The sequence below is a fragment of the Camelina sativa genome, chromosome 19, assembly GCF_000633955.1.
Source record: "Camelina sativa cultivar DH55 chromosome 19, Cs, whole genome shotgun sequence".
Taxonomy (NCBI): domain Eukaryota; kingdom Viridiplantae; phylum Streptophyta; class Magnoliopsida; order Brassicales; family Brassicaceae; genus Camelina; species Camelina sativa.
The window spans coordinates 2,351,418-2,362,530 of record NC_025703.1 but is presented as its reverse complement, the minus strand read 5'-3'; the positions used below and the strand labels follow the sequence as shown (position 1 = coordinate 2,362,530).

At 34.6% G+C, this 11,113-nt stretch overlaps 6 protein-coding genes across 6 annotated transcripts in view; 5 read left to right on the top strand and 1 right to left on the bottom strand.

Moving 5' to 3' along the window:
• LOC104764274 (transmembrane protein 184A-like) overlaps positions 1–1,421 on the top strand; it is a 3,514-nt gene extending 2,093 nt beyond the window's left edge. Inside the window, exons 7-8 of the mRNA XM_010487773.2 lie at positions 407–640; positions 724–1,421. Coding sequence (XP_010486075.1) covers positions 407–640; positions 724–1,092 — 603 coding nt within the window. The 3' untranslated portion in view covers positions 1,093–1,421. The remainder of the gene's footprint in view (positions 1–406; positions 641–723) is intronic.
• On the top strand, positions 1,973–2,745 carry LOC104764273. The gene has a single exon (XM_010487772.2). The coding sequence runs from the start codon at positions 2,244–2,246 to the stop codon at positions 2,565–2,567; it is 324 nt and encodes a 107-aa protein (XP_010486074.1). The 5' UTR covers positions 1,973–2,243; the 3' UTR covers positions 2,568–2,745.
• Positions 4,017–4,853, top strand: LOC104764272. The gene has a single exon (XM_010487771.2). The coding sequence runs from the start codon at positions 4,258–4,260 to the stop codon at positions 4,594–4,596; it is 339 nt and encodes a 112-aa protein (XP_010486073.1). The 5' UTR covers positions 4,017–4,257; the 3' UTR covers positions 4,597–4,853.
• LOC104764270 lies at positions 5,348–6,648 on the top strand. The gene is made up of 3 exons (XM_010487767.2): positions 5,348–5,564; positions 5,679–6,009; positions 6,237–6,648. The coding sequence occupies exons 1-3, from the start codon at positions 5,543–5,545 to the stop codon at positions 6,253–6,255; spliced, it is 372 nt and encodes a 123-aa protein (XP_010486069.1). The 5' UTR covers positions 5,348–5,542; the 3' UTR covers positions 6,256–6,648.
• LOC104764271 (germin-like protein subfamily 2 member 3) lies at positions 6,730–8,233 on the bottom strand. Its single transcript, XM_010487769.2, has 2 exons — positions 7,588–8,233; positions 6,730–7,485 (listed from the first exon to the last, which is right to left on the bottom strand). The coding sequence occupies exons 1-2, from the start codon at positions 7,697–7,699 to the stop codon at positions 6,935–6,937; spliced, it is 663 nt and encodes a 220-aa protein (XP_010486071.1). The 5' UTR covers positions 7,700–8,233; the 3' UTR covers positions 6,730–6,934.
• LOC104764268 (protein PYRICULARIA ORYZAE RESISTANCE 21-like) lies at positions 10,115–10,861 on the top strand. Its single transcript, XM_010487766.2, has 3 exons — positions 10,115–10,207; positions 10,288–10,363; positions 10,440–10,861. The coding sequence occupies exons 1-3, from the start codon at positions 10,196–10,198 to the stop codon at positions 10,736–10,738; spliced, it is 387 nt and encodes a 128-aa protein (XP_010486068.1). The 5' UTR covers positions 10,115–10,195; the 3' UTR covers positions 10,739–10,861.

Sequence of the window (11,113 nt, the reverse complement as noted above, 5' to 3'; positions counted from 1 at the left end):
TTTTTAAGGCGTTTTATTCGACGGTGCAAGCAAGGTTGTCTGCAATTTGTTATTCTAAAGCCAATCCTAGTTGCTGTAACACTTGTGCTTTATGCAAAAGGAAAATACAAGGATGGAAATTTTAGCCCTGATCAATCCTATCTCTATCTTACCATCATCTATACAATATCATACACAGTAGCTTTGTACGCACTGGTCCTCTTTTATGTGGCATGCAAAGATCTGCTTCAGCCATTCAATCCAGTCCCAAAGTTTGTGATTATAAAGTCTGTTGTCTTTCTAACTTATTGGCAGGTAATGTCTTTCTCGCTTGCTATCAATGAATCTGGTTTTGGCATTAGCTTTGGTATTCTCTACAAATATTTTAACACATTTCTACTGTCTGGCGAACCTTTTTGTGTTACAGGGTGTTCTAGTTTTCCTTTTTGCTAAATCTGGATTTATAAGAGATGAAGAAGAAGCAGCACTCTTCCAAAATTTTATAATATGTGTGGAGATGCTTATTGCCGCAGCTGCTCATTTCTATGCATTTCCGTACAAGGAATATGCAGAGGCCAATGTTGGAGGAGCTCGAAGTTTCTCAAGAAGTCTGGCACATGCTGTAATGCTAAATGATTTCTACCATGATACTGTTCACCAGGTAACAGATAACAAATGTTTTGAAATGACTGATCTTTGGCCCTTTGCTGCGGTGATGATGATATTGGTTTGCTATTCTTGCAGTTTGCCCCGACATATCACGATTATGTGCTCTATAATCATAATGATGGTGGTGAGGAAGGGACAAGGAAGTACCGGGCACGAACATTTGTGCCAACTGGTCAGGAAATGGATGCTGTTAGAAAGAACAAACATATGTTTGGAAACAAGATAGATGGTGTTTCGGTCTCTAGTCAATCTTCAGAATCAAGCACACCCAAAACCTCTGGTGTAAGTTGTGATCATGCACGCCCTGAAACCATGAAATCTTCTTTGCTTGTGGATGCCTCGGACTCAGTTTCCACAATGTATGACATGTCCCTCATTGACATTGATATATCGAGCTACCCAAGCAAGGTACCTTCTGCAAATATAAGTGGAGGACCTAAATAGTGGGTTAAATTGATGTAGAATCCACCATTAACAGTAACAAAAGTGTTAGATTTAGGAGTTTCTCAAGTGTGTTGTTAAGCAGGAAGATTTTAGTTGGAGATGGAGGTATAAGTGTGATTTTTTTTAATCTTGTATGTGTTCCCTTGTTGTTCTTATGATTCTTCCACTGGTAATTTACTTTGCACAGCCTGTTTCTTCTTATTGCTTGTTCCACGATATTTGGTTTGTAGATATTAATTAAATGTATGGGATATTGGTTACACAATCTCAAAAAAGTTGTGAATCATTTGGTGTGGAATTAGAAAAGAGTTAGATGGAGTTTGGAACTATGTGTATTGCAGAGTTTGGAGCTGTTAGGCTATCTCCTCTGATGTTCCTTTCAGACCACGAATAATAGTATTTAATTGTTTTGTTTGTGTGCTATTTATGCTAACATTGTATTATTCATTGTAGTGTACACCCCAAAAAGAATTGTTTCTTTTGTCGTACTTAAGTCACATAAATAGTTATGTTAGACTCAAACCCGAGACCCCAACAAGCATAATAAGATAAACCCAAAAACATTCATCGTTTGGAAAAAAACTGTCAATATCATAATGTCACTTAACAGTTTTTTTTTTTTAAATCAATCAAGTAATTCTGGAAAAATCATAAATTAGATTATATTTGGAAGTCTAGTATTTTAAAATGGAAACAAAACCGTCATAATATTTGCAATCTACGTACATTGTTTATATAATACTATAAGCAAAACGTGAACATTGAACTTTGAATTGATATTTGTAACTTGTTGGGAAGTTAGATTAAAGTCTCACCTAGATATATTGTATTTGATTTGACGAGACCACTTTTTTTATTTTTGGTAAAAGAAGAGAGAAAGAGAGAGACAAACACCATTAAAAGCAGAGAGAGTAATAAGAGTACGTCAAAAGGCAAAGCCAAAAGCCAACAATATTTAAAGCAAGAACGTGAAGCACTTGAAAACACGATTGATATATATCCAAACCAAACCCTATTCGTTGTAACGACGGCGGTGTGGTTTTAGTGTTTACACAAGTTAACCAAATTAGCCATCACCGTAATCTACTGCAAGAAATCTCCATCAGCCCTTTTTATACTCAGTTCTATACTTTCTAAATTCCCCAATTCCAATGAGCAGAAACAGCAGCAGCAACGGCGTTTGTTGGCAGAGCAACAGCGGTTACTACGGCTATGGTTATGGAGGAGGAGGATACGTGGAGAAGAGACAACTGTTCCTGAAGAGCTACCAATTCTCTAGGAAACAGAGCTTAACAGAGAAGATTCAAAGATCCGTGAAGAGAGTTGTCAAGAAAGTTGTTTGGATAAGGTTGAAATCTGCTAGGAAGCTGAAACGCGTCGTTTGGTCGCGTCTCAAAACAGCGTTTTTCTACCGCCGTAGACGCTTTTTTCGTCTCCTTCATCCAAACAAACCTTCATCTTACTGCTTCTACTGACTACTGAGTTTATCTTTTCTCTTCTTGTCTCTGTTTCTTCGTTGATTTGTGTGTGCATATTAGTTTCGCTGCGTGCTTAAAAATTAAGATTTATCTTTTCATTTAGTTAATGTCATTTAATTGATTTCACTGAAATGATCTTGTTATGGTTAAGGATTGCGATCAAATTTTTCGAATTTGGGAAAAAGAGTTATCAAGATTTTGTATTGTGATTTAGAGAGAGACTTTAGGATATACGAAAGATCATGCAGGAAATGTGAACTGAACGTCAGATTCAGTAAATGTTCGTATTTTTTTATAATTAATACAGTATGTATGTATTGTATTGTATGAAATCATAATAGTCATTAGTCACATTACGCAAATAACGTAGACGAGTCAGGTTCCTCTTTTCTCGTGTCTCCTTCCCTACAAGTCAGTGATATTATTTCGTAAGCGACTTTTTTAAATAAATATCTTACCAATTTATTTAAGAGAATAATAATAAGCCTACATTGGGCCTCTTATGGGCCTTCTGTGGGTCCGTTTAGTTTACAGTGGACCTGAGAATCAAGAACCGAAAGTGGTTATATTAACCGGATACAGAGTTCGGTTGAAATATAATTTGGGATAAAAATAGACTAACCAACCAACTTATTCCTCGTCACCAATCCAATCATTGATAACTATACGTGTTTTATAGAAATATTTGTGGACCTTTGTCTCTCTTCAATTTCTTAAGTAATATTCCTCTCTCTTTGTTATTGTTGTCACATTGTGTCAGTGATTCCCCAAAAATAATTCTTAGATTTTAGAAGAGCTTCTCCTAACTCATTTAACTAACACTTTAACTTTAGTTTATTTTAGAGACTTCCAAATTCAAATCATTTGACACCATATCTCCTCATATCTTCCCCTCGATTTCTTTTTTAGCTAAAAAGTAAAAAGCATTCTATAAAAACATCTTTGGCAGATGCATTCTCATGAAAACGAAATCGGAGTTCCCTTTGTTCCACGTAACAAAACATGTGTTATTACCATAATACCAACAAAAACACTATACACATTCACATAAAATGTTAATATTGATGTTAATTAGTGTCTGCAAATTTTTTGGTAACAGTCATAAATGGGACAAGCTTTTTGGATTAGCAATTTCGAATGAAACTAAAAACGGAACATGGTTTTTATTTCCCATTTCCACAAAACTCCATCTCGAACTTGCGTTTAATTAAAAACTTCTCTGTGATTCACACATGAAACCAAAACAAAGGGTTTTGTCTTCTTTTTGTAGCATCGCAGTCACAGCCCTTAACCGCGTAGGTCCATATACAGAGCATCTGCCTATGTGGTTAAACAAGAGCTGCCCATTTAAAACACAATTTGGATATTTTGTGGGTTTTAATTTTGAGAAAAAAATCTAAAGAAAAAAATCATGTGCTTTAAGAATCTTTCTTACTCTCTCTCTCTCTCTCTCTCTCTCTCTCTCTCTTTAAAAACACATGCCCTTAAGCCACTTCTCTCACCATCATTATACTGTTCTTCTCCTTATCTCTTGAAGCAGAAACATTTCCTTTTTGTATTCCTGCTCTGTTTTTTCTGTTTTGCTTCTTTTAGTCTCCTTGTTTCGTTCTTAACCTTCTTCATTAGACAGTGACTTTGTATTGTCCTAAAACAACAACAAAAACCCAACTTTTTATAGTAACTTAAGATGTTTCAAATTGTAGGGAAGTACCGGTGGAAACAATCGTATCGGTACAAAAAGCTAACTGAGCAACATGAAAAACTGACAACACCACCACCACCAACAACAACAAGGTCAAGTAAAAGACTTTACTTGGGGAAGAAGAACGAGTTTCGAGCAAAAGGGTTTAGACTAAACCGATCAAGGAAGCTGGTACTTAAGGCATTAGCTTTGCCGAGAAGGATTTTTAACATCTATGTACGTATCACAAATCAGATGAACAAAGAAGGTTTGTATCCGAATCTTGTTTTCTCTTCTCATTGGGGTTTCCCTGGTCAGCTGAATTCAAGAGGTGGGTTCCGTTAGAGAGAAGACAACAAACGTTGATAACTCAAAAAGGTATGAGACAAAGCAATGTAAAAACAATGATTACATGAGATATAATACATACCATGTATGTACTTCTTGTAAACTGTTATGTTATTTTTTTTCAATTTAAGGGATTATAAGAGCAGAGTCTATGATTTGTTATGTTTCATAGTTGAGACTTAAGAGCAAGTGGTTGAGTGATTCTATTAATATCATCATCACTCTTGGTGAAATACAAGTTAAGTTGGTTTTTTTGTTGTTGTTGTTGGAGAAGAAGATTTGCTATCATAAAAGACACTTGAACTTTACCGAAGATTCGAACTTAACAACAAAACAGGATGTGATGATTTGTGACAACCACTTTTCCTTTTTTTATTTGCATAAAGAAAGATAAGAGACTTTGGTCAGATAATAAACAAAAGGGTGAAAGAAACACTCCAACTCCAAGCATGCCAGTACAAAAATACCAACGAACTAACTTCTCTCTCGTTGCAATTTGCAAAATGTTATAAATAAAGGAACTAACTATTTGGAAGGAAAAATCGGCGCTTTACTTCCTCTTTTGCAATAGTGATAAGGGATTTAAAAAATATGTATGTAAGATTGTGAGGTGTTTTATGCTTCTAAACACACGACATATGTATATATTCAATTGATAAAGTACTATTTGAATCACATAGGTAGAGAGAGAGTAACAATGATATCAACAATGTTCTCCAGGCTATATAATTTGATAGAGAATATGATGATAATAAGTTGGCAAAGGCTAAGGCCGGTTGGGTTGGGACTTGGCTTGGGACTCAAATAGCAATAAGTTGAAAATTATACACAAGCCGAAACGGCGACGCCGAATCTAAATAATTATTTTAATTAGATACTGAACAAAAGAGCCAGCGAGGTTTGGAAAACGCAAAGCGTGAAGGAGACCGTATCAAGTTGGAAGATGAAACCACGCCTCTGTCACTGTCTGTGATTCTTATGATACATCTCTGCTCGATTCTTTAATTTTCCATCAAAATCTTTCATCTTGAAAGAGGTAAAAAATAACGGATTCTGGTTAATGCCTGTGGGTTACCCAGACGTTACGGTGGTTGACAATGAACAGAACGAGAGGAACGAGAAGAAGAAGAAAGAGGAAGCTAAAGGGAATCATCGATTCTTCTTGGTTCCTTTCGTCTCAAAAGCTAAAAGGCGAGTCGTATCTAAGATCACAAGGAGACCCTCATCGCCTTCTTCTTCTGGGTTTTTGAAAAATGTTTGCTTTTGTGGAAACGAAACTTCCAATACCCATACATTGGAGTGGTCATCTTCTTCCAATCCCGACCGCCCTAAAGGTGAGAACTTTACGCTTAAGGTTCTCTTACAGACCAATGATTTCTTCTCCAAGGACTGTAATCCACATCTCTCTTTGTAAGTTCAGATCCCATTTACTGTATCATCATCAATCTGTATAGATCTTCTTCCAAATATTTATCAACAATACCCACAAGATTTGTGAGCAGAGCATATTGAAATTGATTATTTTGTTAATCAATCTTTTATATTATTTTACCTGTGGGGTCCTTGTTGTCTCACTTCAATGTTCCAGATGATCATTCTTTTTATGTCTCTCTGATAAAGACTATTTGTAAGATCAGGACATTGAGCATTAATTGAAATCTCTCAGGCGTATCACACTCAACGAGCATTGATTGCTAAAATCTCTGATATCTGTTTCCATGAGGAGCCAAGTTTATTTTGTCAAGTGTTTGTTACCTTTGACACATCACCTCTGCTTTGGATCATTAGCTTGTCTGTGTTGTTTATACCCTTTTATGCAGTAGTTGTGGTTTTGCAATTGATTCAAGTATCTCTCTGAAGCCGCAGAACCCTTGTAGTAGTTATGCTTTATTAAGTCCTGATTTTGCAAATGATAACTCCCCAATAAAGCATTTGTGTATTGAAATTTGGTTTTAACCACAGAGTGATATTTATCTGCTATGGTTGAGATGTTTCAGAGTTGTAGGCTTGTAGCATACCTCTCTATCCTTTCTTTCTGTTTGTAAACTCAAGCCATTGAATCCACAGCACAGAAAGCCAAACAGAGGACCACGAGATTCTTGCAGTAAGGTATGCTTCAAACACTGTCGATTGTTCAAAGAAGAGAATGTCTACTCATTGAAACTGTGGTCTCATTATAAAAATACAGTCAAAAGAGTATCTACAACAATTTATAAAAATACAAAAAGAAGAAGAAAAGTTGCAAAGCTTTTTTGCTTTTGCTTACAAGTTTACAGTTTTTATGTTCATCACTGTATCATTTATTACGTTATTGCTGTGGTCTGAAACCTATTATTTATTTCTTGGGTGGGAATTTTCCCTTTAACTTCTGAATCTCTGGTGCTGCAAGCCCGCCGAACGCCTTGGTGAGCAGCTCATCAGGAATTGGCGGGTTAGCACCAAACAGAGACGGTCCAACGACTTGAGTCCCTGGAAGCTGACTATCGAAAGCAGCGATGACGGAAGCAGGAGCGTTGTTAGGGTTCTGCTGGAAATGTAGGAGAGCTTTAGGGAAAACGAAAACGTCTCCTTTGTTGACGTGTTTGGAGATGAGTTTCCCGGTAGTGGTTAAGAAACCGACGAAGAGACGGCCTTCGAGGACGAAGATGGCTTCAGAGGCTCTTGGGTGAAGATGTGGCGGGTTGATTCCGCCTGGTGCGTAGTCGATCCTAGAGATGGAGACTCCCAGAGTGTTGAGGCCAGGCACTTTCTCAACGTTGGCTCCTGTAACAGCTGAGCCCATTGTGCTGTTGGCTGTGGCTGCAGCATTGGCTAAGCCTACGAAGTAGAAGTCCTCTGGTGTTACTTTTGTTGGGTCTTTGCAAGGGTATCCGTTGACTTTCACCCCTAATAAAAAAAACATGTAAAATTTGTCTCAGTTAAATTTTACATTTTTACAAAACGTTAATGCAAGTGCAAACAGAATATAAACAGAGAGAGATATGATACCGTTGGAGAGATCGGCAACACAAAAATCTTGAAGCATCATTGTTTCGGCGATGGCCGTGTGGGCGGCCACGAGCATGACGGTGACGAATATATGGATCATGGAAGTTGCCATTGTTGTTTGATCGTTGCTTGTGAGAATGTTTTATTGATGAGTTTGAGAAATCCTTTGACCTTGTTTCTCAATTTATATTATCCATGTAAAGAAGATTTTAACCAATGGATAAACTTATGGAAAAGAGATAAATATGGGGAGGGCCATAAGATTGTTATTTTAAAATTTTCTGCCATAATTAGGTTTAGGTGTTGTGATCGTAGGTTAAAATTTGGTGTTCGATGAAAAAGGTTTTTGTTTGTTGGAGACATTAATATAATAGCCTATAGTTTATAGGATGACACGCACCATAACAAAACACACCTTCAAACTCTAATAATCACCAAACTCGAAATGATTGATGTGTTTGGTTGTGTATTGGATAGGAAGGTTTGTTTGGTTAAATTGATTCCAAACCTTTCTTAATTATTGATAAGTGATAATCAAACTTTGGAAGGTACGGTTCTATATCTACCCAAATAAAATCAAGTAGGAGATATCGCACGGGTCTAACATTTAAAAAAAAATTATAATATAATAAGAAAAATTATTGTTATATTTTTAAAAAAAAAAGTTATTTTGAAATAAAATAAAATAAAAGAAAGATGATAGTAAAATCATAATTTGAAATCTTAATAAAATCTTAGAAATCTAGTTATTAAAAATAATTTTATTGTCTACTTGGATATAAAATCTTAGTAGAAATTCTGATTGGTTTATATTCTTTTATAAAAAAATTTAGTAATTTTTCGTCCATAATTTTATTAGAGAGAGAGAAAATATTTTTTTATTTAACTTAACTAATAATTATCTGTATTTTTAAAAAATCTTAGCTGTTAATTTAAAAAAAAAATTAAGTACAAATTAGTTTTGATTTGAATAGATTTTTTTTTACTTTTCTAGATTTTTATTTTATTTTTAATTTCTCAGTGTTTTTTATTTTTAATTAATTATACTTATTTAATTAATTAATTAATCTTAATTAATTTTCTAATGACAATTGAATGTAATTTTTTTATACATTTTAAAGTTAGTTTCATATTTGTACTTCCCAATTAATATAGTAGAATACTTTAAACCAGATAGAGGTGAGACAAGATGAAATTTGTCTATCCATGCATTTGCATGATCATATGATATACTACAATATAAATTTTGTTTGGATTTGTTATCATTTTAGTACGTTTTTCAAACTTAATTGTCAAACACATACATACACTATTTATAATAGAGAATAGAGGGTGTTGTGAGATAGAGGGTGGTAGAGATAAAATTCTGAATGGGACCCAGGAGAGGGAAGAACATTACTAAAAGGTCATGCTCAATAGTTTTGGGAAGAAAAAAGAGAGTGAGAGAGGGAGAAAGTCGAGAAATAGGAGAGAGAGAGGGAGTGAGTTTGATTTTTTTTTTCTTTTTTTTCTTTTTATTTTTTTTACTTTTTATTATATGCTCCCAACAATCTAAAACAAAAATGCGGGCTAATTAAAATTTATGTTTTAAAATTTTAAACATAGATAAAAATCTATGTTGTTTTTTATTTGTAATTTGATATGCATTTTGTTTTGATGATTTTATTAGATAATGTTAAATATTTTTTACAAATTTTGTATACCGTACACCTTATTAAGTGTACAGATGTCTGTACACATTATTAAGAGTACAAATGTAATTTGTTTAATTCTTTGGGTTCTACATGTTTGTACTGCAATAGTTTTGTAAAAATTTCATCTATACACTTAATAATGTGTACCGACATATGTACACTTAATAATATGTACCGACATCTGTAAACTTAATAATGTGTATAACATCTGTACAATTAAAAATATGCACGGACACAAAAGATATATAATATATTTAAAAACTATTAAACAAAATTTATATCAAATTGTAAAGAAAAAAGTATAGATTTTTTGTATTTAAAAAGTTTTCTAAAAAAAGTTACATTAATAATTATTTGAAAAATCAAGAAATGGAAAGAAAAAGGAGGTCCAATGGCATAAATATAATTAAAAAGATTGCTGAATGACAAAAAAGACTAAGAAAATAGACAAACAATGATAATTGTGGTTTTTTCTAATTGTAAATAGTGAATGTATCTTTTTCGTTTGAAAAATGTATCATTTTGCCAAATATCTCATTTTTTTTTATAACCATTTTGGGGTCAAGTAAGTACAACTTAGATAGAATATGGGACTAAAGATTTGTTTATAAATTTATCAGGATTAAACAAATTCCCTCCTCAATAATGTTCCAAGTAAGTCCATGAGATGGTGGCTGAATACCAACTAAGCAAATTCCCAAAAATTGTATTCAATTATATAAGAAACATGCATCTAAGCACGTAGATACTGTAATCTCTTGATAATTTAATTATTAAAACTGACCAAACACAAACTCAACTGCTTCAAACATTTTATTCCAATCTGTCATCTCTCTCATGTCTTCACATGTTTTTAATAACTTCACCTCTCCCTTTCTTCATTCCTCCAAACAAAATTCCTCTAATTCTCCATCATGACTGTCAAGGTAAACGTATCTTAATCCTAGTACTAGTTTTCTGAAACCCGACACCGACTGATTACGTTTTTGTTTTGGTTTTTGAGCAGAAAGTAGAAATCAAGGTGGATATAAACTGTGGGAAATGTAACAGCGCAATCATGGAAGCAGCCACAGATATAGAAGGTAATAAAAAAGTCTTTAGTTAAGCAATCTGTGCTCTTAACATATCCTATTGAACATTAGATTTGGATTGGTGCAGGTGTGAATCATGTTTCATTAGATGAAGGGAAAAGCGTACTTACCGTGGTGGGTACGATGGATCCGGTCTGCGTTGCATCAAGGCTGAAGAAGATTAAACAGAAACCTGTTATCATCAGCGTTGGACCACCACCGAAACCTCCGGAGCCACCAAAGCCTCCAGCGCCTGAAAAACCAAAGCCTCCACCAACACCTGAACCACCAAAGCACGTATGCAAGCCACCTCCACCTAACTGCAACAGCTGTGATGTTGTGTCTGTTACTACATATGAAAGTGGAAGCGGCTGCAACATTCTCTGAGTCATGTTTCTTGTACCATAGCCTTTCATGTCAAGTCTGAAAACCTATATTTAGCCAAGACTAATTTATCAAATGTTGTTATGCTTTTTATTTCTCAAAATATGAATCTCTATTGTTTCTCCCTCCCCTGTTTTTGATTAGTCACAAGTCTAATGAGTTCCCTCCCTGCTCATATACACCAAATTTTTGATTGATTTTCAATAAACATGACATGTGAAGCAGAAAGTGCCCGCTGTCACTGTAGATAGCTAGGCGTGTTAGTCATGTTGACCTGAAACGTGCTATGTAATATGCATAAACCAACTACTGTATATATATCGACTATTGAGGATATTGAGTGGTAGCACTCAGGCCCATTAGAGTCAATGAGCCCAT